This window comes from Eumetopias jubatus, unplaced genomic scaffold (assembly GCF_037043125.1).
Source record: "Eumetopias jubatus isolate StellerSeaLion01/CBP00866 unplaced genomic scaffold, mEumJub1_p1.0 scaffold_7, whole genome shotgun sequence".
In the NCBI taxonomy this organism is placed as follows: domain Eukaryota; kingdom Metazoa; phylum Chordata; class Mammalia; order Carnivora; family Otariidae; genus Eumetopias; species Eumetopias jubatus.
Window position 1 is genome coordinate 24,732,752 of NW_028274813.1, and position 25,026 is coordinate 24,757,777.

Genomic DNA, 25,026 nt, shown 5'->3' on the forward strand with positions numbered 1-25,026 from the left:
GCCCTGCATTCCCCTTTCAGATAGTCTCTTATCCTCCAGAACTTCTCCCTCTCCATGTGGTCTCTCTTTACAACAGCTAGTTAGACTGTTTTACATGGTAGCTGACTCCAAAAGTATAAAAGCAGATGTTGGGGCGCCTGGGTGGCTCAGTCGTTAAGCGTCTGCCTTCGGCTCAGGTCATGATCCCAGGGTCCTGGGATCGAGCCCTACATCGGGCTCCCTGCCCAGCGGGAAGCCTGCTTCTCCCTCTCCCACTCCCCCTGTTTGTGCTCTCTCTCTTGCTGTGTCTCTGTCTGTCAAATAAACAAATAAAATCTTAAAAAAAAAATAAAATAAAAGCAGATGTTGCCAGGCCTCTTAAAGCCTATATTGGAACTGGCATGTGTCAGCAGGAATGGGAGAAATTATTGGCAACCTTCTTTGCAGGAATTCCATCAGACGTGGTAAATTCAACTACTGTGTCCTTTATCAGCCATTTCTCTTCATAATACTCTTCCATGGAGCTTAGTCTGAAAAGGTCGTCACATGTAGACTATGATTTCTTTTTATAAAGTAATGAGTGATTCTTAAATTTGGGATTTGATAGTATTAACTTCATTAACTTCTCCATACAGGAAACCTGGATAAGCATGAAGAGCTAGAAAAGCTTGTGGCAAGTTTCTTGGGAGTAGAAGCTGCTATGGCATATGGCATGGGATTTGCAACAAATTCAATGAACATTCCTGCTCTTGTTGGCAAAGTAAGACTTAGTCTGTCATTTATGAAAACTCTGTTGTATATTTTGTTTTGTAAAGCATTCAGAGCAAGCCCAAGGCTGTTGTAAACTTCAGACTACGCATGGTCTACCCAAAGATATTTCTAACACAAATTTTTATTAGTATATCCCAAGGAGACTTATATCAGTTGAAACTTTCTTGCTAGAACCCATGATCCTTTCTCTCCCATTAGATGACTCTTGCCTTCTTCATTTCATACAGTTTTGAAAGGGATTCTAAGAAATAAAAACCTCATAAAAGGCTAAAATTTTGAAAGAAAGAATGTTTAGTTTGGAAGGTTATTTAGCAGATGGTTTTTCCTAAGTAGAAAAAGACAAAAATACATAAGTACCCTAATACTTGTTCCTATCATAATGCATGGTGCTCAGAGATATATGGGCAAAATATGTGTATATATGTAAAATACAGGTAATGATACAGGTTTAAAGTAATAATATAGGTTAATAATAAGATTAAAAGTAGTAATAATAATAGTAATAAAAGTGTATGTGTGGGTAGAGTGTGTAAGGGGGCAGTTAAGGAGAGAAGAGATAAACTCTAAATCACATTTTAAGCAGGTTGGCACTCGGCTTGAAAGGGCCCTCAAGGTTTTTATTTTTTATTTTTTTTAGAGCATGTGTGCACATGCACACATACACACACAAGTGCACAAATTGGGGGGTTGGGAGGGGGCAGACAGAGAGGGAGAGAGAGAATCTCAAGCAGACTTTGTGCTGAGCACAGAGCCCAACATGGGGCTCAATCCCATGACCCTGAGTCCAGACCTGAGCTGAAATCAACAGTTGGGTGCTTAACTGACTGAGCCACCCAGGTGTCCCAAAAAGACATAACAATTTTAAACGTATAGGTGCCTAATAATAGAGCTTCAAAGTACATGTAGGAAAAGTTGAAGAAATTGAAAGGAGAAATAGACAAATACATAATTATTATTAGAGATCTCCATTACCCTCTCTGAATAATTGATAGAAGAACTAGACAGAAATTCAGTAACGTTATGGAACACTTGAAAAACATTATCAACCAACTTGACTTAATTGACATCTATGAAACACTTAACCCAACAACAGCAAAACATTTACCAAGATAGACCATTTTCTGGGCCTTTAAAAAAGCCTCAACAAATTTTTAAAAATTTAAATTATTCAAAGTATGTTCTCTGATCATATGGAATTAAATTAGAAATAAGTAACACAAAGATATTTGGAAAATCCTCAAATATTTGAAAATGAAACAACATATTTCCAAATAACCCATAAGTCAAAGAAGAAAGGAAAAATAGAAAATACTCTGAGCTAAATGGAAATGTAGCATATTACAGTATATGGGATGAAGCTAAAGCAATACTCAGATGGAATATACAGCTATTAAGGGCTTGTATTAAGAAAAAGAGAAAAGTTTTGAATCAGCCATCTACATAAGAACTTCAAGAAAGAAGAGCAGGGGCGCCTGGGTGGCTCAGTTGTTAAGCGTCTGCCTTTAGCTCAGGTCATGATCCCAGGGTCCTGGGATCAAGCCCCGCATCGGGGCTCCCTGCTCCGCGGGAAGCCTGCTTCTCCCTCTCCCACTCCCGCTGCTTGTGTTCCCTCTCTCGCTGTGTCTCTCTCTGTCAAATAAATAAATAAAATCTTAAAAAAAAAAGATTAAATGCAAAGATTTCAAATAGAGGAAGGATAAAATAAAGCTGAATTCAGAAGTCAATGAATTAGGAAAAATGAATGAAACCAAGGGGCTTCTTTTTTTTTTTTTAAGATTTTATTTATTTATTTGAGAGACAGAGGGAGAGGGAAAAGCAGGCTCCCCTCTGAGCAGGGAGCCAGACCCAAGGCTTGATCCCAGGACCCCGGGATCATGACCTGAGCCAAAGGCAAATGCTTAACCAACTAAGCAGCCCCCAGGTGCCCCCCAAAGGTGGTTCTTTGAGAAAATGAATGAAATTGATAAATCTCTAGCCAGACTGGTGAGGATAAAAAATAGAGAAGACACAAATTGCCAGTAGCAGGAATGAGAAAGGATACATCATTGCACATCCTACAGACATTAAAAGGATAACAAGGAAATAAGAACAACTTTATGCTGGTAAATTCAACAGCTTAGATACAATGGACAGATACCTCGAAAGACATAAATGTGTGGTTCTTTGACTTCATATTGATTATAATACATTCCTGTCCTGCATTTGAGTGGCATAAATCTTGAGATTCTTATTTGGAATTTCTCAGAATTTTTTGCCCTAGAGGGTTAAATGATCTCATCCTGCTCTTCCCTGTATGTTCAGAAACTAATCATGTAGAATTAGAGATCTTGTATACAGACTTGGAAGATACTACTTTAAAGATTTATCTTTCAAATCAAACTTTATAGCTGAATGTTTAAGTATCATTTAATCCATTAAAGACAGAAACTAATCCAGTTTTAATATTTCTTTGAATCTGATACTAAATTTGTGAGGTGGTTGATTTTTCAGCTTAAAGGCAGGGGGAGATAGTATATTATAGATTAAGATCATGTGTTCTGGAAGCAGAAGCTTTGTAATGAGTCACTCACGAAGCTTGTGACCTTGAGCAAGATTTGTAAAATCTTGCTCCTCTAAAAGGGAGTTTCCTCTTATGTAAAGTGGGGATAATAGTACTTGCCTCATAGATTTTTTTAATGGGGATTAAAAGTAATATTGCCTTTAAAACCCTTAACATAATCCCTGGAACATATTAAGCACTTAGCTTTTAACTGCTGACATTTAATTTTTATTTTATTTTTGAACTAACGATATAATAGAGCCTCATAGTAGATTGATACATAGAAATGGTGAATAAGGCTGTCTAAAAAGGAGGCAAATAGCAAGTTATATTGCAGATTTTGTCAAAAAAATGAGCTGGAAGGAGAAGAAAATAAAATTGTATGGAGGGGAAGGAGGGGGGTATCCTTTTAAGGTATAGTGGAATGCCAAGAGTGGTAAGTAAAGGGTTGAAGACTTGCAGAAGAGAAATTCACTCTCTTCATTTTCTTCCCCAGTTTCTCCCTTTTCCACCCCCCCAATTTTAACACTTTTTTTCAAAGATTAATTTACGCTTGTAAAAGAATACAGAGTTCCTGTATACCCTTCACTCAGCTTCCTTTTATGTTAATATCGTACATAAGAGTGGAATTTATCAGACCCAAAAAATTAACCTTGATACAATACAATTAACTGAAGTGCAGAACTTATTTCAATTTCACCAGGTTTTCCACCGATACCATTTTCTGTCGAGGATCTGCGTGGTATCTCCTCAGTCTCCATTGTGTGACAGTTCCTGACTTTCCTTGTCTTTCCTTACCTTGACTTTTCTGAAGGAAGAGTTGTTGCTTCTCCTCTATTCATTTACATTAATACAGATTCGTGAATATTTTATTATTTGGATCCAGCACGATTGCCCTTTATTTTGTTGCTCGGATTGTTCCAGTTTTGGCCATTGGGAGATCTTTCAGGTGGGCTCCTGTGCCATTTAAATATGTGCTCATTCTTTTTTTTCCCCCTAAAGAGCACTTTCTTTGTAGCATGACAAGAGGTCCTGAGCTTTTTTTTTTTTTTTTTAACCTATTTTAGCTTTGGGGTCAACCAGTTCTCCATTGAGCCCTGGTTCATTTTACTGGAGGGTGGTATTTAGAAATCAAGGTCTGTTGTGTTTACGGCCCCTTGGGTGTCACTGCTTCTTGTCCCTCAGTGCTTAGAGCTAGAAAAATATATGCTTGTATACTAACTCATGCATACACAGGTCTGTGTGTATGTGTATACTACATTACATATACATTTTAAAACCCATCAGCCCATACTGTGGTATGGTACCTTCATACTGGTACCTTCAACTCTACTTCTCCTTTTTAATGTACACATTTTTAACTAGGTAGCTTTTTATCTTAATAATAAAAATTTTGCACAGTGTAAAAATTGTAGACATCTGCTGTTACGAGTTTAAGTATCCCTCTAAGAATATTTTGTTATAAATCAGTGTTTGTGTGTGTGTGTGTGTGTGTGTTTGTGTGTGTGTCTTCTTTCTTTTTTCTCCGGGAACATGCTGATATTTTCTGCACCTTACTATAAAATCTAAGTGGATATTTTGAGGACACTGTTGGCAGAAAAACCTGTTTCTGAGTTCAGTTCTTACAGGTTGAAGGGCCTGAGCTGTGGAAGAGTAAGAACCTGGGATGAAATAAAATCCCTGAGAGCTTCAGCCTTTTCTTGTTGCCTTAGGAGAAACTCATGTTAACATGTTAAAGTAGAGCTTATTGAGGGATTTTAAATGCAAAATTGAGGCCTACACTTCATGTCAGTGGGGGAGAGTATTAGTAAGTGGAATCTTCATTGAATTCAGGGTATTATTAGGAGTGAGAGGAAGAATGCTTTACTCCCTCAGCTCCCTTGTCCCCCACTTTTTCCCACAAATAATAGCACATCATACCAAAACTCATATGGAATGCCATCAAACCAGCAAAACTGAAACCCCATGAAGACTATCTGATATATCAGATTTTAGGTATAAATAATAGCCTGTTGCTACATATCTGAATATTTAAGTCGGTCATAGAACTGAAGAAATTAAAAGGCTAGAATTTTGTATCTACTACTAAGTTAATTTTGCAAAACAAAAATATGTATACTTTCCTTCCTGAAATTGGTAATTTTGCTGTTGTATAAGCTTTCCTTAATAAGATACCATTATTAATGATTTTAGCATTTTGTAATTTGTGTAAGTAAACCTTTCCCCCTAGCTTCTTACCTTTCTGTGCTGGTGGTTTTGCAGGGTTGCCTGATTCTGAGTGATGAACTGAACCATGCTTCGCTGGTTCTAGGAGCCAGACTCTCAGGAGCAACCATTCGAATCTTCAAACACAACAGTGAGTTTGATGTGGAATTTACTGCAGGCTTTAGTGTTTAATATTCTTTGGGTTAATGGCAGTGGTAACAGTAGTTACGTTAATAATGGAAGATATAAATGAAGCATGTAGCAACTTTTTTTTTTTAAGATTTTATTTATTTATTTGACAGAGAGATAGCATAAGTAGGCAGAGAGGCAGGCAGAGGGAGAGGGAGAAGCAGTCTCCCCGCCGAGCAGGGAGCCTGATATGGGACTCGATCCCAGGACCCTGGGATCATGACCTGAGCTGAAGGCAGCCGCTTAACTGACTGAGCCACCCCAGTGCCCAGCATGTAGCAACATTTAAAGTGTCCTTCTGGGCCAGTCTTTTAGAAGTTATCCTCTTCCTCATTAGAAATAGAGGCTGAAGGCCTCTATTTCATACATATTTCTCCAGAGGCTGTACAAAATACAATATTCTCCTTTTATTTAGCTTTCAACTCTTTCATCTTCCTTGTGTAGAAGTCACTTGTTCAGTATGCATTTACTAGATGCCTGTGGTGTGTCTTGCTGTAACACCAGGGCTACCGAGATGAATAAAGCAGGGTCTCATCTTAAGGAGCTCTGGCCGGTTAATGAAGAGACTGTTGAGAAAGCACTAGTGGAATACCACTGATACAGAACAGGTACTGGAGTCCAGGTATGAACAGCTGCTCCCCAGAGGAAGATGGCACTGCCAGAACTTTCTCCCCAAGTGGAGGGGTCTTGTGTATTATTAAAATAATGATTTACAATAAGAAAGTAACTTTTGTAGTTAAAATACTAGCATGTAGGGAGGAAAGATTACCAAACTGTACGTCTAATACCATTTTTTTGCCAAAATGTGTACACATACAGACAAAAGTCTGGAAGAATAAACACCCAAATGTTAGATCTGTACTCTGGATGGGAGGCGTGTGGATGCTAATAACTTTCTTCCTTCTGTCTTTGTCTTGTCTAAAATGTTTTATAATGAAAATGATACATACAGTATTTTGTTTTATGAAGTACATGGCATTATTAAGCACAATTGTGTAACCTATTTCTTAAAACACGTGTGAACTTTGACGGTCCATGTGACTCTCCTCCTCCCCTAAGGCCAGGGTGGCAGGTGGTGTCTGGAGTTGCCCTCATTCAGTCCATCCCTCAATTTGGACATCAAGGTGGTTTCTAAATTTTTCTACTAGAAACAGTACTACCTACTCACATTTTTGCTCAGTGGTCTGATAAAAGCCCTTAGGATAAATTCCTAGCAGTCTTAGGATGCCTGATTAAAAGGTTATAAAATTTTTAGACTTTTCCAAATTGCCTCCAAATATGGTACAAATTTTTACTCAACAACATGACAGTGACTCTACTTACAGGCTGACATAGGACATTATGAATCACTTAAAATATTTTCTATTGAGTAAGTCAATAACATGTTAATTTCTGTTTCTTTGATTATTAGGTTTTAAGCAACTTTTTTATACAGTTAATTGTGTTTGTATTTCTTTGTGAATTGGCCATTTTCAAACTGTTTCGGTTCTCCACTGAGTATAAGAGCCCTTTATATTAATTACTCTTTTTTTCGTTTTTAACTTTTAGTGTCTTGCTGGTAGATTTATTAAAATGGTGTTGGCACATTTATTCTTACGAGTTTTAGATTTTGCATAATGCCTCCCCCATTTTAAGATTATAAAGTTACTCTCATATTTTCTTTTCATGGTTTTGTGGTATATTTTTTATTTGAATCTTTAATTTGCATGGAATTTAGGAAGCATAATATGAGAGAGATAATTGAATTTTTTTTCCCTGAGTAGGTGATACGGTCAAGCATTGTATAGGTACTTCCTTTCATCTAAAATTTTGAGTCAATATTTTTCTCTTCCTTTCTGTATATAAACAGAGGAAACTAAAACAATGAGTGCATTTTTATTTGTCTCCTGCTGGGTGCCACACATTGATCTCTGCAGCAGAAATAGCAGCCTCACAATAGACATACTTCGGTGGTAGCATCTCCTCTCTGGGTTAGGTAGCAGATTGTTTTGTTCTGAATAACTGAAGGTATAAACAGAGTCACAACCTTTGGCAATCTCACTTGTGGTATGTGTTTTTATTACCTTACTTCTCTTTCCTAACCAAAGTCCTTTCATAGAAAGAGCAAAATCATGTAACTTTGTAACCCCCTCCTTCAGTCCTGAGCAATAAAGAATATAAAATCACGTTTTATGATGGGGTGCCTTCCACCCCTGTTAAATATACCCCAGACTTAATATTGCATAGATTTTGGGGGAAAGGTCCTTAAGGCCATTATTTCAGGGCAGATATTTTAAGTATGAAGTCTACTGTCATGGTAACAATGGTCTTCACAGCATTTATCTTTAACAGGAAAATTATGATCCTCATTAGTGGTAGTACCAGCCAAGTTGTTTCTGGGCCTGGTAACCATCCTTAAGGACCAAGAGAGCTGATCGAGTCAAACATGGAACAGTCTCAACTGATTGCCAAGCTTTCTTACCACATAGTCTCATGCATGCCCAGACTGGTGTATTTTGAGCCCGCTACTAAGATAAAGCTATTTAACAAGCGGTTATTGAGTGTATCCTAGGTGAAAGGAAATGGGGCGTACACTTTGAATTTTCCCCCATATTTGCTTTTTAGGAGGTGTATTTGTTTATTTGCACTCTCTTGCTCAGTCTTCTTTATGCATGTATTTCTGAATGACTCACTAGGATTAAAGATACAGTTGATTCTACAAATACAAAAAAACAAAACAAAACAAACAAACCCCACTAACTGAACGGCCTGGTATTTAACATGAAACATCAGTCATTTCACAGGCATGCTACCCAGTGGAACTGCCTGTGCCACAGTCATTTAGTGGAGTTTCCGTGGTTTTGGACATTCATTACATTTTAGATGAGATTGTCATTCAAGCTAGCAGTAGCTTACCCATTTTGCCTTATCTTTTTCGGCTCAGTTATGATTATGTTAATGTCCTTTGCCATCTGAGACACACTTCCTGAATAAGAAATGTGTATTTGCATTTCGGAAGTAGGGTTCAGAAAGAGGAAGGTACTTTGTGTTGAAATTCTTTTTTGTGTGCTACTTACAGATATGCAAAGCCTAGAGAAGCTGTTGAAAGATGCCATTGTTTATGGTCAGCCTCGGACACGAAGGCCCTGGAAGAAAATTCTAATCCTTGTGGAGGGAATATATAGGTAATCCTGTTTTCTTATTCTTATCTTTCTGATTTGGCTCCAGGAAATTACAGAGTTTTTAAGCAGAAGGGAACAGTAATCTGGACCCCTCTGGACACCAAGGAGGCAGTGTTTATGACTTGATAAAATACCTGGAAGCAGAGTCAACACTGGCACAGAAGTCTTTTTGTCTGGCTTTTCTTATTCTTTCCATCTTGCTAATGGTCTTCAAATTCCCTTTCTTTTTGCATCCTTTATTTTTCTACTGTTTGTAGAGGGAATGTATACATAGGGGCAAGAATTAGAATATGTTTTCTAATGTGTCAAACCAAATTCTACATCATTCCATTTTAAGAACAATTTTATTCTGGTTTATTTGCAGCCCTTGCACTTAACTCTCTTACCTCCTATCTTTTTTATTCTTTTATTCTGCTGTTTTAATTTCATCTGCAGTGTAATGCAAAATCCAACCTTGCCTGTAATTGCAAGTGTTAGAAGAATCTGCTGTGACCTTTATCCATCTGTGGTGAATTAAGGTCAATTCTGTTCTGGCGCTTGTTTGAAAAGATCCAGTTTCCTTTCCCCTAGACATCTGCCTAGCCATGGCATCATCTAACTTTGCCAGTTTAAAATCACAGGCAGAGTTGTCAAACCATTTAAAAAAGCAATAAACTGGGAAGGGGCGCCTGAGTGGCTCAGTCGTTAAGCGTCTGCCTTCGGCTCAGGTCATGATCCCAGGGTCCTGGGATTGAGCCCCACATCGGCTCCCTGCTCAGCAGGAAGCCTGCTTCTCCCTCTCCCACTCTCCCTGCTTGTGTTCCCTCTCTCTCTGTGTCTCTCTCTGTCAAATAAATAAATAAAATCTTTAAAAAAATAAAAAAAGTAAAAAAGCAATAAACTGGGAAAATTAATAGTAGTAGTAAGGTGACCAACTCTTAATTTTGAGAGTTAAAAAGTCTCAGTGTATTTTTTATCCATTTTGCCAGCATGGAGGGATCTATTGTTCGCCTTCCTGAAGTGATTGCCCTTAAGAAGAAATACAAGGCATACTTATATCTAGATGAAGCTCACAGCATTGGGGCTCTGGGCCCTAGAGGTCGAGGTGTGGTGGATTACTTTGGTCTGGATCCTGAGGATGTGGACGTTATGATGGGCACATTCACAAAGAGCTTTGGTGCTTCTGGAGGATACATTGGAGGCAAGAAGGTAAATGGGCCACGCAAATTGAACAATTAAGGGTAAAGGTGGTTCTGGCTACCACATTTGGTAACTCACGTGTAGCAGGTAAGCATCCTGAACTGGGATGTGGAGATCCTGAATTTGTTTGTGGCTTAGGCTCACAGTGCCAGTGGGCTTCACACTTGAGTTGCTCAGTGAGTGACTCTGATGAACTAAAGGCTGGTTCTGTTCATTGTTTGTTGTTTTCTTACTTGAGCTTCGTTCTAAACCACATGCTGGTCTGACATACAGAACACCCTCTTATGTGAAAGGACGCACAGTGGTGCTGCCTGTTTGCCGCAGTCTTTTTCTGGGTTTGAGTTGTACCCACAATTTCAAAAGTAGTGAGTTTATAATGAGAGCCAGTGGGAATAGAAGACCAGTTTCCCTGCGCTTGGCCTCACTTGCATCTTGGGTGAGCATAAAGATAGAAAGTTAAAAGATTATTTTGCCTGCTCTGGTTTACTATAAGGCATTGTACTTTTCAATTTAAAAATTGGGTAATGAATTCTGAGGCATTTGAGAATCAATGTGGTGTGGTGGAAATGGTTGAACCATGAGACAGAGGTCTAGGTTTGAATATTTCCCTAACTTTGTGAGCCCTGGGGCAAAGCATTTAACCTTCCCATTTCCTTATCAGTAAAACAGAGATGAATATGCCCAATTTATAAGATTGTAGTAAGGGTTGAAAAAATAGTGTATGTCCATGCTACAACATGGATGAACTTGAAAGCATTGTGTTAATTTAAAGAAGTCAGTCACAAAAGGTCACATATTATTTCTTTTATGTGATATATCCAGAACAGGTAAATCAGAGACAGAATGTAGGTTCGTAGTTGCCAGGGGCTGAGGGGATGTGGTGAGTGGAAGGTGACTTCTGATGGGTATGAGGTTTCTTTCTGAGATAATGAAATGTTCTAAAATTAGATAGTGGGGGTTCAGTTGGTAGAACATGTGACTCTTGATCCTGGGGTCGTGAGTTCAAGTCCCATGTTGGGCGTGGAGCCTACTTAATAATTAATTAATTAATTAAATTTTAAAAAAAAATTAGTGATGAAAGTTGCACAGCTCTGTGAATATACTAAAAGCCACTGAACTGTACACTTTAGAAAAGTGAATTATATCTCAATAAAACTTACTGTAAGAAAAAAACTCTCCATAGTATTAATAAAAATACATTGTCAAATATTTGTATGTGGCATGTAGTAGGAGCTCATAAATATCTTTAATTCCTTTTTAAAACCTGACATTGGGAAACTTAAAGCATGGACTTTCTCTTAATAATTGATTGCCTTTTAGAGAAAACTCATTAGTGGTTTTAGTCAAGTTTGATAGATTTTTACCTCAAATTTTTGTTAATGGGACCAGGCTCACTTTGGAAAGTTGCTTGCTTTTTGGTAAGATTTATTGCTAAACCAAAGGACTTAAAGTAATAATCTGGGACATCATTTAAGTCTGGTATATCTATGCTTTTGTGGCTTTTGTTCAGTTTTTAGTGTTTTTGAAGTGATAAACTGTTTTACAGTCCTATTTTGTATCTCCTTGTTGAGTTCTGGTACGTAAGCTACTTTGCACATTTTATTTAAAGATTTAGTGAAGTTAGAAGGAGAGAATAGGGATATACAACTGATTGTTTTGGACTCCTTGTAACTGACATACAAAGTTTTTCTTTCTTCAATGAGATGGCTTTCCTGTTCTCATGAAAGACCCAGTGAATTTCTATTTAATTCCTGCCATATTTGTATCATTTTATAAATGTCTGTGTATCTGGAGGACATTTAATCCCTTTAAAATTGATGTTAGAGAACTGTCTTTCTGTTACTCAGGGCTTTGCAGGTATAGGGTAATATGCAGATGATATTTTTTGTAGTAGTTATAAGTAAATTATTGTGTCTGAAAAGTAATCTAAGCACTTTAATTCAGCATTGTAGATCTGTTTATAACATTAAGCGATATGTTCTCCAAATTTAGAGGGCTTCTTTAAAACTAGTTTTTCTTTCTTTCTTGTTGTGGCATGTTTAAAAAACAAAACAAAGCCTGAGCCTAAGGAGGTTGGCATGTGTCCGATGCAGTTGTTGCTGATAGTATCCTCTGACCTCTGCATCTCAGATTAGTGTCCCTCTTCCAGTGGTGTTGAAGGGAGGAAGAGTGTGCTTGCACCTGGAAGGAGTTCAGTGACATTGCAGAGAATTCAGGCTTTCCCTCTAATGCCTTGCTTCTGTGAACTCCCCAGGAGCTGATAGACTATCTGCGGACACATTCTCACAGTGCTGTGTATGCCACGTCACTGTCACCACCTGTCGTGGAACAGATTGTCACCTCTATGAAGTGCATCATGGGGCAGGATGGCACGACCCTTGGTAAGTCTCTGTTTTCTTGGAAAACTTCCTCTGCTCAGTAAATGCTTAGCAACTAAACGTGCTCTTTTCCTCAAACTTTTTTCCTAAAATGAGGAGTCTAATGGGCAGAACTGTCAGGTGTGTGAGGCGTTGGTTGCTCCGGACACTTTTCATTGTGTTTGATACACATCTGCCATGAGAACTAGCCTGGCTTGCTTCCTGTTGAATTTTCTTGGCTATAGATGGTGATGCTTTATTTAATCTTACTGTTCTACCTATTTTCATAAGTCTTCAGTGATAAGGCACAGGGTCTTTCCAGAATCGTATGAATTTCGCAGGGTCTTAAGGTCTTAGAGTCTAAGTTGCAGGGTCTTTCCTGAATTATGTATGAAGATGTAACTCACTGTGTAGCGATGTTTCATTCCCATTGTATTTAAAAGCTGCTCTTTGCATGTATTAATGTCCTTGATTTAATGCCTTTTTAAAGAGTTTCTAATTTAACAATAGGTAATAAAAGTCATCCTGAATTCGTTTTTTCTTTCTTTGGTGGAATTTGTAGTCCAAACTAGATACTCTGACAAACACACTGAAATGAACAATAAATAAAATGTGGTACTTGCTTTTTTATTTTACTTTTATTCTGCATCACTAGAGGGCAGTGTTGATTGCAGAAAAGTTAGAACAATTGGGATTTTTGTTTTGTTTTGTTTTTTTACTTCTAAAAGTATTTCCATTGTATGAGACATACATTAATTTTACTTGCTTTTTAAATGCTTCTAAAATGAGTTTTATTCTTGTAAAAGATTTTACACTGTCAGCTTTGAGCTCTCCACTCTTCATTTATATAAATTTTATGGTAAGATTGTTTTGATTTGTATTGGAAAACAAGAAGAAAGTAATCTGATTTTGATGGATGCAAATCTGTTTTCTTAAATCAGAATTTTTCCTTAATATTTTTTTTCTGATCTGTGGTATATCCTTATTATCTCTAGCAAGAGATTTTTGGAAATAGATCTTCAAAGTGTTGATCATTTTCAGTTTCATGAATTGATTCCTTGGGAAAGAAAATATTTCATTCATGTTGTGAACACAGCATGGAGCCTTGGGAGTAACCGCCTCTTAACAGTAGCTACTGTATCTTCTCTCCTTCCTCATGGTGTTAACAGAAGTAGTGTTTTGATCTGAGATATATATTTATATAGCTAGCAATTATCTAGTTACTTCACAAAGGTGCATCAACCTTATTGATTCAGCGTACAGAAAGGTGACTAAAATGAATGGCTAACAGCTATCAAGAGTTAATTTTGGATAATTTCTTTGCCCTGTCCTAGAATGTGGATCTGTGTGATATGTGACCTCTGCATAAATGACTTACCTGTACTAAGTAATGAAATCTAGGCTCTGCTGGTGGTGAGAAAATGAAATGTGGTAATTAGTTACAGGCTTTGGGTTAGCACTCATTTTCCAGTTTATTTATTGCCTCTCTGACACGCGCCCCTCCCCCCCCAGCTTAGTTGTGTGAAACAACAGCCATGTTGTTATGCTCACAGATTCTGCAGGTCAGGAATTCGGTCAGGGCACAGCAGGGATGCCTTGTCTTTGCTCCATAATATCCAGGGCTTGAGCTTGAAAGACTCACGCCTCTGGGAGGACTTAGATGGCTGGGGGCTGGGATCATCTGGAGGCTTCTTCCCTCCCATGTCACTTGGGCTGAAGTGACTTGAACACTGGGCTCAACTGAGGCTGTTGACCAGAGCACCTTCACATGTCCTCCCTATGAGGCATGGGCTCCTCATAGCATGGTGACTGGGAATCCAGAGGGGATGCTTCAGAGCAAGTGTTCCCAAATAACCTGCTGAAACCCCATGACCTTTGCTGATTTGTTGTTAACAAGCAGGTCACTAAGGCCAGTCTAGATTGCAGAGCATGGGAAATCAGATTCCACATCAAATGGAAAGTGGGTCCAAGAATTTGTGGCCATTTTTACGACTTGCCACTACCAGCTTTTATATATTTTAAAAAATTGCTCTCTAAAACTTTTAATTAGTATAGGCAAACTTCTTTTGGCTACATTGCTTCTCTGCCAAAATAGAGGATAATAAAAATGTAACCAAAAGTAGAGAGAAGTACCATCTCTCTTAAATCCGGCTACCTGATCTTAATTAAATTTGACCTGATTTCTTTTAGATTTGAGTGTGTAAGGTAATGCATATTTTTATGGCATCATTAAATGCACCTTTTTATTGTCTTTGTAGTAGAAAGAAAGTGTGAATCAGGTAGCAGCCCTTTGTGCCTTAAGGTGACCTTTAAAAAGAGGTATCTGCGGGGCACCTGGGTGGCTCAGTCATTAAGTGTCTGCCTTCGGCTCAGGTCATGATCCCAGGGTCCAGGGTCCTGGGATCGAGCCCTGCATCGGGCTCCCTGCTCAGCGGGAAGCCTGCTTCTCCCTCTCCCGCTGGCCCTGCTTGTGTTCCCTCTCTTGCTGTGTCTCTGTCAAATAAATAAATAAAAATCTTAAAAAAAAAAAAAAGAGGTACCTGCAATTAATTTACCTGAGTATGAGTTTATAGTAGAAGCAGCCTGCCCTGAGTGAAACTTAATCTTTTATGTTCAAGACCTTGAATTTCATTCATTCCATAAACATTGAGTATCTCACTCTGTGTTAGACTCTGAATCAGAATCCACAGGAAATGGGCATACAAGCAGATGATTTGAGAGGAGTATATACTTGTGGAGTATTGGAGATAACAGAGGATAGTGGCTTGTTCTGTCAGTCCCAGAGAGTACTGTAACATAGAGAAATTGTTTTATTAATCACTTTACCAAGTATTTGCCCTCTGTGTGCTAGGTGCTATTGCTAGACACTTGCGATTCATCAAGAATGAAACACCCCAAAGTTTTTGCACAACGGGGTTTCTAGTGTAGGAAGTAAATTATACAGTGTGCTAGAAAATGATAAGTACCCTGGGAAAAAGGGAAGTAGGGAAGATGGATGATCAGGGGTTCTGGGGACCCAGTTTGCAATTTCAAATAAGGCAGTCATTGAGAAGGTAAGACTTTTAGCAAGAATTTGAAGAAGGTGAGGACTTGGCCCTGAAAATCCAGGGATAAAAAGGCCTGGAGATGGAGGCCACTCTGTGTTCAGTAACAGCGAGGAGACCACTGTGGCCTGAGCATAGTAGTTCACGTAGAGGGATTGTGAATGATTGAGTGGGGAAGGGTAGAGGCTCGAAGGGTGGCAGTTCTGATGGGGGGCATACTTGTGAAGGGTGTTAGGGTGACACAAAAAAACACACACTCGTTCTCTTGCCCTAAAATAAAATTCAGATTCTTGTTTAATATTGAATTCAGATTCCTTTGAATCTGTGGGCTGATTAATGCTGGCAGGCTTCTGGCGTGCATCAGACTGGTTAAGAATGTTATTGGTCCTTCATATTTTTATGAAAAGGTACAAAAAATAATGTACCCATGATCCCATATTTTAATGATAATATCTCACCCCATTTATCTCAGTTTTTAAAAAGAAAAAGGTAGCTAAAACTCCCTTTAGTGTCCTTTCTTGATTCTGTTTCTCTCACCCCTTCCCCAGAGATAATCACTATTCTGAAATTGTCTCTTTCTGTACTTTTATGCTTTTACTATGACCGAATCCATATAGTGTCAGTATCCCTCACTGTCTGAAGGCTCACTGTTTGCCATGATGACTGGCAGAAATCCTTATGATATTTAACTGTCTGAATCAAAACCCACTATAATAAATTGTCATGAGCACACCAGTAAAGATGTTTTCAGTTGGGCACGAGTCTGGGGAAGAGGCTGTGGAGTCTACTGCAGTTGTACTTCTGCTCTTTTCCTGATAGGACCTGGTCTCCTGTTCACTTTGAGTTGTTAAATGTGTTGTGCAATATTTCTGTCATCTTCCCCACATTGCTAATGAAAATGTCCTGTGACATGCAGAAAAACCTATGAAGAAAGTAGGTGAGCAAAAGAGGACCACAGATGTCCCTGCATTTGCAGAACATGTGGGAATGCTAAAGCTCATTGAGACAAGGGAATACCTACCTGGGAATATAATGGACTCCATATTGTGCCTCATCACTGAGTCATATACTGAGTCAGTTATCTCAGGGTTAAAATAGGTCATTGGTATTTTAGATGCTTTCTATTTTTTTTTTTAAGATTTTATTTATTTGACAGAGACAGCGAGAGAGGGAACACAAGCAGGGGGAGTGGGAGAGGGAGAAGCAGGCTTCCCGCTGAGCAGGGAGCCTGATGCGGGGCTTGATCCTAGGACCCTGGGACCATGACCTGAGTCGAAGGCAGACGCTTAACAACTGAGCCACCCAGGCGCCCCCTCATTGTAGTTCTTATTTCTATTTTCCTGATTAGTAGTCAGATTGGCCATTCATTTAGATGGGTATTTTTAGGAGTTCTTCATGTATTCTCGGTAATAATTCTTTTTTTCTTTTTTTTTTTTTAAAGATTTTATCTATTTATTTGAGACACAGAGAACAGGAGCAGGGAGGAAGGTCAGAGGGAGAGGGAAAAACAGACTCCCTGTTGAGCAGGGAGCCTGATCCATCCCAGGACCCTGAGGTCATGACCTGAGCGGAAAGCAGCCACTTAACCAACTGAGCTACCCAGGCGCCGCCCCCCCTGCTTTTTTTAAAGATTTTGTTTATTTAAGACAGAGCACAAGCAGCGAGGAGGGCCAGAGGGAGAGAAGAATAATTCTTTACTACTGTTTTCTCTCAAACTGGGAGAAAATTGGCTTTTCTTTAAATCTTGTTTCTAATAATTATGTTTTAGAAAAGTTTTCCTTTTTGATATGGTAGAATTTATGAGTTTTTTCCCGTATGGACAATGTTTTTGTGCCTCAAACAATCTTTTCTTTAGTCCATGTCAAATATATCTTCTGCAAGTGTTTATTGCTTTCTTCTCCTGTTTTGTATGAATCAATTAATTGGTGTCATGTGTTTCTGTATGATTATATATGTGTGTGCATGATTTATTTTAGGGGTATTTTTCATTTTCATTTTGGATTATCTAGGCTTTCTAGAACCATACATTTTAATACTGCACTGTTCAGTTTCTTTTTGTTTTTTTTTTTAAAGATTTTATTTATTTATTTGACAGAGATAACACAGCGAGAGAGGGAATACAAGCAGGGGGAGTGGGAGAGGGAGAAGCGGGCTTCCCATGGAGCAGGGAGCCCGATGTGGGGCTCGATCCCAGGACCCTGGGATCATGACCTGAGCCGAAGGCAGACGCTTAACGCCTGAGCCACCCAGGCGCCCCTGTTCTTCAGTTTCTATATTTGAAGAAATTTGCCTGGAAGGAGTCAGGTTTACATCTGAGCTGCAACAATATTTCTGTCTCTCATTGAATTTCCATAGTGCTGTGAATTGGAAATGGGGGGGAGCTGAAAGGCTGTGACTTTTGTGCTAATACCCTTTTTCTCCCAAAAGCCCTATTTCACAACTTTATAATGTCACAAATTTATGATCTTGTCTCACAGAGCCAGTGTTTAATGTTTGAACACAATGTTTGTTTAAAGTGTGTATGCAAGTCAATCAGTAGACTTAACTGCTAGATGTTATAGTTTGTGTCCAGTCCTAAAATACCGAACATATAAGGAAATCTCTAAGCCTTACCTTTTCATTATAATTTTGACTGTCTCAAGTATTTTGTTACTTGATTTTGGTCCTTTTCTTCATAACTGATTGTGTAGCTACCTCACAATTCCAACGAGCATAAAGTTTATTATTGCCGCATTCAGTGTGTCTAATAATTTTTGGTTTTGTCTTGAAGTTTGAGTCCTGTGTTAAGTTTTTTCTTTAAGATTTATTTACTTATTTTTGGAAAAGAGAGAGCATGCATGGGGGGTGGCAGGGGATGGGGGGAAGGAGAGAGAATCCAAGCAGACTCCATGCTGAGCACTGACCCCAAGTCGGGGCTCTATCTCAGGACCCTGAGATCATGACCTGAGCTGAAATCAAGAGTTGGATGCTAAAAAAAAAAAAGAGTTGGACAGTTAACCAGCTGCACCATCTGGGCACCCCTGAGTCCTCTGTTATCTTATTAGTATCCACACTTTATTTTGTACCTGTAGCAAACATGTTTGGTAATACAAAGCTGAAACGGAATAAAGTATTAGAATAATACTGTTCTAGAAAGAGGGACACTTTCCCAAAAATGAACTTTCCGTTAATAGGCAGTAGTATTGGGCAGTAACTCTGAAAGCTTGTTGGCCAGGTGACATAGATCATCAACCAGTATCTTAGGGATATCACAGTATAATGTGTGAAAGCTCACTAACCCTTTATGTGGTTTTTGCATGTCGATGTCAGCTCCCCTGTGAGGACCCTTGTCTTGCTCCTCCTTTGCATCTTAAATAGTGCCTGTGTCAGGAACTTGGAGTTAGTAATGGTTTGTTTGACTTGATTATTCACAAAATTGTTATCTACCTTCCCAAAGTGGATTATAAACTCCATGAAAACATGGAGTTTTGGCCATTGTGTTCACTTTATTGCTTCTGTTTAAAACCGTGTTTGGCACATAGTAGGCATCCAGTAAATGCTTGGTAGATGGTTAAATGAATAATAACTTTGGTGCCTTGAAGAGAGGCATTGTAAGAGTTAATGACCTATGATTTAGTCCCTTATTATATTCTTTGTGTTCTTAAATGCTGAGGACTTAAGAAATTTATACACCTAAGAGGATAAGATCCCTCATTCACTTATATAGGATTATTCTTGAATTGAAGCCTCATGTATACTGATCAATGTTCTTAGAATAATAGGACTTGGGGGAAAAATGTATGTTAGATTTAAGATTAATAATTTAGTTTAAAAAATATAAATGTATTTTTGACTTGATGCTGTTACTGATTTTCTCTTAGTGGGATAAATCTTCATACTTTGATGATACAGGTGGTTTGGACTTTGCTCTTCCTAGCCAGGTCCTCTTGTAACCAGAAGCAACCATTTGTAAGCTCACTTTCCATGCCTGGGAAGCATTTGTTCCATTCTAACTGGCAGGTGTATTTCATCAGTAAAAAAGAAATGGAGCCTAAGAATCATTGGAGGAACATTATAAATCAGATTAGGATAGAGAAGCTAAACTTAGTTTCTTATAAATAGATTTATAGGTAACTATAAAACAGATTAGTCTTGAATTAAAATATAAATATTTGCTTGTCATTAAATACTCCAGTTGAGTTTTAAGGTTGTCCACTAACATCTATTCTATTCTAAGCAAAGATATGACCTGTGTCAGAATGTAGGATTTATGGCACTGTATGTTTTCACAGGGGCTACTGTTCTCTCTCCAGTTCTGGCCTTAGTATGATTTTTCTCTTTTTTCCCTTCCAAGCCAGAATTAGTGGATCTGAAATCGTTGTTGTGTAATGATAATACAATGAGCTATGAAATGGGTGAACAACTCGTCTGCATTAAATCAAAACTAAAATGTGACTTGAATTGTTAGGGGTTAAAAAAAGAGAAATCAGGGGCTCCTGGGTGGCTCAGTCATTAGGCATCTGCCTTCAGCTCAGGGGATTGAGCCCCGCATGGAGCCCCGCATCAGAGCCCCGCATCGGAGCCCCGCATCGGAGCCCCGCATCGGGCTCCCTGCTCCGCGGGAAGCCTGCTTCTCCCTCGCACTCCCCCTGCTTGTGTTCCTTCTCTCACTGTGTCTCTCTCTGTCAAATAAATAAAATCTTCAAAAAAAAAAAAAAAAGAGAAATCACTTAGCTTTGACACTTGGAAGATTTTCTTTTGTTTAATACAAGTGGGGTAAAATAATCATAATATTGCTTTCAGTTAGTTTCTAGTTCGTAGGGTCAGTTACAGGTAAAGCATGGAAACTTTGGCAGTGATTATAAACCAGATATAAAGAACAAAAACCTTGACAGTGTAAACAGTAGCAGACAGGAGGTGTAGAAAGGGGATAAAGGAAGGTGAGGGACATGGAAGTGTATCAGTTTCTGTTATGTACTTGGTGGACAGTTAATAGATACTATCTTGTTTATAAATCAGCACGTTTTTACGTTAAGGAATCGTCTTTAGGTTTATGAAGGTGACTGGCCACTAGAATTAAAAATAGTGATATGACAAAACTTGGTGGTGATTAGTCAAAGAAACATGGAAAGGAGCAGGAGCACAGCTCTCTCACCACACTACCACGCAGGGTTTCTGGGAGGAGAAGCAGAGGGGAAAGTGGATTCAGCACTGTAGTGCTAGCCGTCAAAAATGCCAGAAGGAGAACCTGGCACTGCTTCCTGGGATGGGAATGGAGGTGGCTGGCCAAGGCGGGGAGGGGGGACTTCTCTACTTTGTATTTAATATTCTGTACTGCTAGAATTTTATTTTACCATATGAATGTGTTACTTTTATGAGTTAGACTTTTTTTGTTATCAGATTCCATGCTACATGAATAACTTATATGGAAATAAATCTTGCTTAAAATACGATTGAAAGTAAGGCTTAAACATACACACAAATATTACACGATTGATTGTTAAGCAATGTTCTCATTTTTTTGGTGAGAAGATGATTTGCTCTGCGGTGACCAGAATGTAGAGCCTTCAGGAAAGCTACAGCATGCAAGGGAAGTTGAGATCCATCCCCTACCCTACTTTGTAAGCACTCCTTTTTCTTCCTCACACCTTTCCTGCATTCTCCCTCCAGTCGCTATCCTTTTCCCAAAGAAGAGAGGGACATGCCACTAGGTTGGTGAGTAGACACTGGGAGGCATCTTACCTCAGAACCAAAGTGAAGGACTGGTGGGTGGGAGGTGTGCTGCCAGCCTGCTTGTGAACGTAGGGATGAGGCCAGGCTGGTGAGTAGAAAACTGACACCAAGGAAATTCTGACAAATTCCACTAGACATTTGAAATTCTAGCTTTTACTTCATACACACAACACACACACACACACCCATCCAGTAATGGAAACTTAGCTGTAAGATCTATTTATGAGTCAAGACAAAACATGTCTGAGCAAAGAAACTAAAGTTGTGCTTTTCCATTTTCCAGAGCTGTGCTTGGCTGTATTTTATTTCTTCCAGAGATGTAATTAATAACATGCACAGCACCCACCTTAGTGTCTGACATCCAGTAGCCTTTTGATAAATTTGCTGAATGAATGAATGAATGATGGATGCACACATGATCCATAACTATTAGAAAATGGTTGCTTGAATAGATGAATGTTGCTTGAGTAGATGAATGTTAAACCAAATGGCCAAATCATGGAACAAAATAAATAGGTACATTTTACTAGGTAGATTTAAAAATGATGACAAGTGGCTCAGTTGGTTAAGCATCTGCCTTTGGCTCAGGTCTTGATCCCAGGGTCCTGATATGGAGGAGCCCTGTGTCCTCAGGCTCCCTGCTCAGCAGGGAGTCTGCTTCTCCCTCCCTCTGCCCCTCCTTCCTGCTCCAGTGCACACGGGCTCTCTCTCTCAATAAATAAAATCTTTTTAAAAATGGCAGGTAATTTTCCAGAAAACTGCACTTTTTGTAGTTCTTAATTTTAAAGGACTGGGCCTATTTAGGCGGCTATTGGTGTAAGAGAAAAAAGGAATACCTTGGGCAGATTGAGGTTTAATTAAAATTAGTTTGGGCTCATTTGAATTAATTCCTATAATAGACTTGTTAATGAGGTATTAAATGATCATCTTGAGAATCCCAGGAACTGTCAAAAATTGATTTAGGAGAGCTGAGAAACTTTAAAAACAAAGAAAAAAAAGAAAGCATTCCAGGAGTCCCATGCTAAGGAGGCAGAACTGTTAAAGAAAACAATCTTTGGGGGGGAGGGGCAGGCATAGGGAGAATTTCCTGCTTCTCTGCAGGAGGCTGATGGCTTTTACATCCCCTTGTTATGTTTGGTGGACCGGCTTAGCCTGGACACCCCCCTCCAAGTCCTGTGCTTTCTGAGCCCAGGACTGTTTTGGTTCCACTTTCTTCTTTATTATTATTTATCTGCTTTTACCTAATTTGTTTATTTCACTATTAGAAATTCATGTAAATAAAAATCAAGTTTTCTCATAAACACATTTTTCTTCTTACTTACAGCTTAGCAGTGTATCTGACACTGAGAGTCAGACTAGATTACCTCCTTTCTTTATAACTGACTGCCTAGGATGCCGTTAAAAAAAATACTGGAGTCCACATTTATAAAACATTTATCAAGCATCTACTCTGTATCCTGTGGTGGGTTTGCAGTTGAGCAGTGCAGGGTTGAACAATACATGATCTCTGCCTTTGAAAAAACATCCAGTCTAGTGGTAAGGATAGGATTCCAGAGAAGGGCTGGTCTCAGAGACACAGGCAAATTCTTCCTTTGTTCAGCTTCCCCTTTTCTCCGGTTCCTCCTTCTTTCTCCTCTCCAAAAATCTCCTTCCTTACCACCACCACCCACTGCCCACCTCCCCCCCCTGACCAAAATCTTAAACTTCCTTAAAACCAGTTAATTATTTGAAGCCAACTCAGATCTTATTAGTCTTACGTTCCTTATCAATCTTTCTAAGCAGATTTTTTTCTATAGAAGCTTATCACTCTAGTAAATTACCAGCTATCAGAGGAAAAGAAGGATTTTCCTTTTGTAAATTAGCTTCGTTATTATCTAGCCCAAAGGGCTTTTAAACCAATGGCTTAAGCTTTCTCAAGTCAGCAAGCAATACGACCACTTTATTGGTGGAGAAATTTGCACCCACAAATGGTACCAGTTTTCTCAGTATCTTGTCTCTGAATAGAAAGAACGTGGCTTTCTTGAACTCCATCCTCTTCTTCTAAAGTTGCAGTAAGGATATTTAACATTTTATTAAAACAGACCTTTTAACCTTTCTAATTTTCTGACTTCTGGTTTGCTAATTTTCCAAAACACAGCTAAATATAGTTCTGAGTAATCAGCCATACAAATGAAAGCCCTTTGGGGGCATTTACCTATCTGTTTCCTCTCTGTGGATCCGTAACCCTCTTAGCCTCCCTCTCCGCTTCAGAAATTTGTTCAGAATACTCAAGAGCTTTCTGTTGCTCGAGTGTGTTTCTTTTTCCACTTCCAGTTTCTTTCTTTCTTCCAAATCCAAATGTTAATAGAAGTTTCTCACCACAAGACTGGTCTCTCCTTTTGTGTCTTGTTTCAGAGTTTGTTTGAAGCTGGCTATTAAGTAAGATGCCCACAGGCAACAGCCCTCGGAGCTAACCTTTGAACAAATGTAGACTTGTTCATTTAGTAGAATATTGTTCTTAAGACAAAACATAAATAAGGAGTTTGAGGTTGTTCCCCTAGGACAGGAAAGGAGCCCTCTACTAGATGTGGCCCTCATTTTGGAGATTTAGTAAGATGATATAAGTAAACTAATTCTTAAAGTACTGTGAAGTCAGAGTTGTTTGTTTTTTAAGATTGAAGTGGGTGAGTTACCTTAGTTTTATTTCATAATCAAATTTATTTTAAAGATTTCCCCCACAATTTGATTTATTCAATTATTGTTTAGCTGAGACTTACGACCATTATTACTTCAACCTATTCTTCTTATGACTTGTAATTTGTGAACCTTATAATCCAGGCTCTGTTTTGTTTGAAGAATAACTTTCTAAACCTTAACATGGTTAGAAGTATTTTTTTCCCCAGAAGTATTTCAGAGGACTTTGTCTAGGAGACTTCACCCTAGTTTTTCATCAACTTTGCGATTTACTGCTACAAGAATACTTAATATGTATAAATAAGTGAGAAGATAGATGGACTCTGTTCTCAATTAAGAACCAGATACTCTTCTGAAGAGCTTTCTGAAGAGGAATTGATTTTAAAAAAAGTCACCTATGGTTTTTCTAATTATCTAAATATTTTACTCTGCCTGCTATCTGCTTTGGTGGTAGAGCGAGGTTCAGAAAGACCTCATTCAGGTGTACTCTTGTGAGCCTCTGTTCTCACACTTTGTCCATGGGACCACGTTGCATCAGAGGCACTGTTGGTGTGGTGGTTCCTAACGTTGCTTTCACAGAGGAAAGCTTCAAAATTAGTCATATTGCTGATGTCAGGGCCCCTTGCAGACCGTTTGAGTTTCTGGGGGGTGAGGCCCCTGCAGGGTGTTACTTAAAAGCACCCCAGATCTTAATGTGTAGCCAGGTTGAGCACCACTGTTGTTAGAAATGAGGATTCTAGTCCATTCTACCAAACTACCCAGTCTTGGTGGACAAGGTCCTAGAATGTGCATTTTAAAGAAAACCTCAGTTTAAAATGCAAACTAATTTTTAAGGGACTTAAGGGCTATTTGTTTGTTTATTTCTTTGTTTGGGCTTGTTTACACCAAAGAGAACCAAGAGCTGCTCTACTGAGAGGTAGTAACTTGGGAAGGAAAGGAAATTGGAAAGCCAGACATAGGGTCTCTTTCTTTTGAAAGAAAAATAAGGGACATGTTGGCTTGTGGAACAGGACCTTGGTGGTGAAACTGAGTTGCCAGTTTTCATCGTTTTTGGAAGTCTGGATCCCTTTATGCTTTCTTCTAGAGAGCTGATGATCCTTGCTGAATGAATCCGAGGCATGAGTGGAGAACTCAGAAACCAATTAAGAGGGGAGAAAGAGAACTAAGAATTCAGAGACCCATGGTTGGCTCTTTAAGTCTGGTTGCATTTATTTTTG

At 38.8% G+C, this 25,026-nt stretch overlaps 1 protein-coding gene across 1 annotated transcript in view; it reads left to right on the forward strand.

The window, feature by feature from the left end:
* Positions 1-25,026, forward strand: part of SPTLC2 (serine palmitoyltransferase long chain base subunit 2) — a 101,479-nt gene that overhangs the window by 40,340 nt on the left and 36,113 nt on the right. Inside the window, exons 5-9 of the mRNA XM_028097752.2 lie at positions 615-739; positions 5,552-5,645; positions 8,742-8,847; positions 9,813-10,032; positions 12,278-12,404. Of these exons, the coding sequence (XP_027953553.1) occupies positions 615-739; positions 5,552-5,645; positions 8,742-8,847; positions 9,813-10,032; positions 12,278-12,404 (672 nt within the window). The remainder of the gene's footprint in view (positions 1-614; positions 740-5,551; positions 5,646-8,741; positions 8,848-9,812; positions 10,033-12,277; positions 12,405-25,026) is intronic.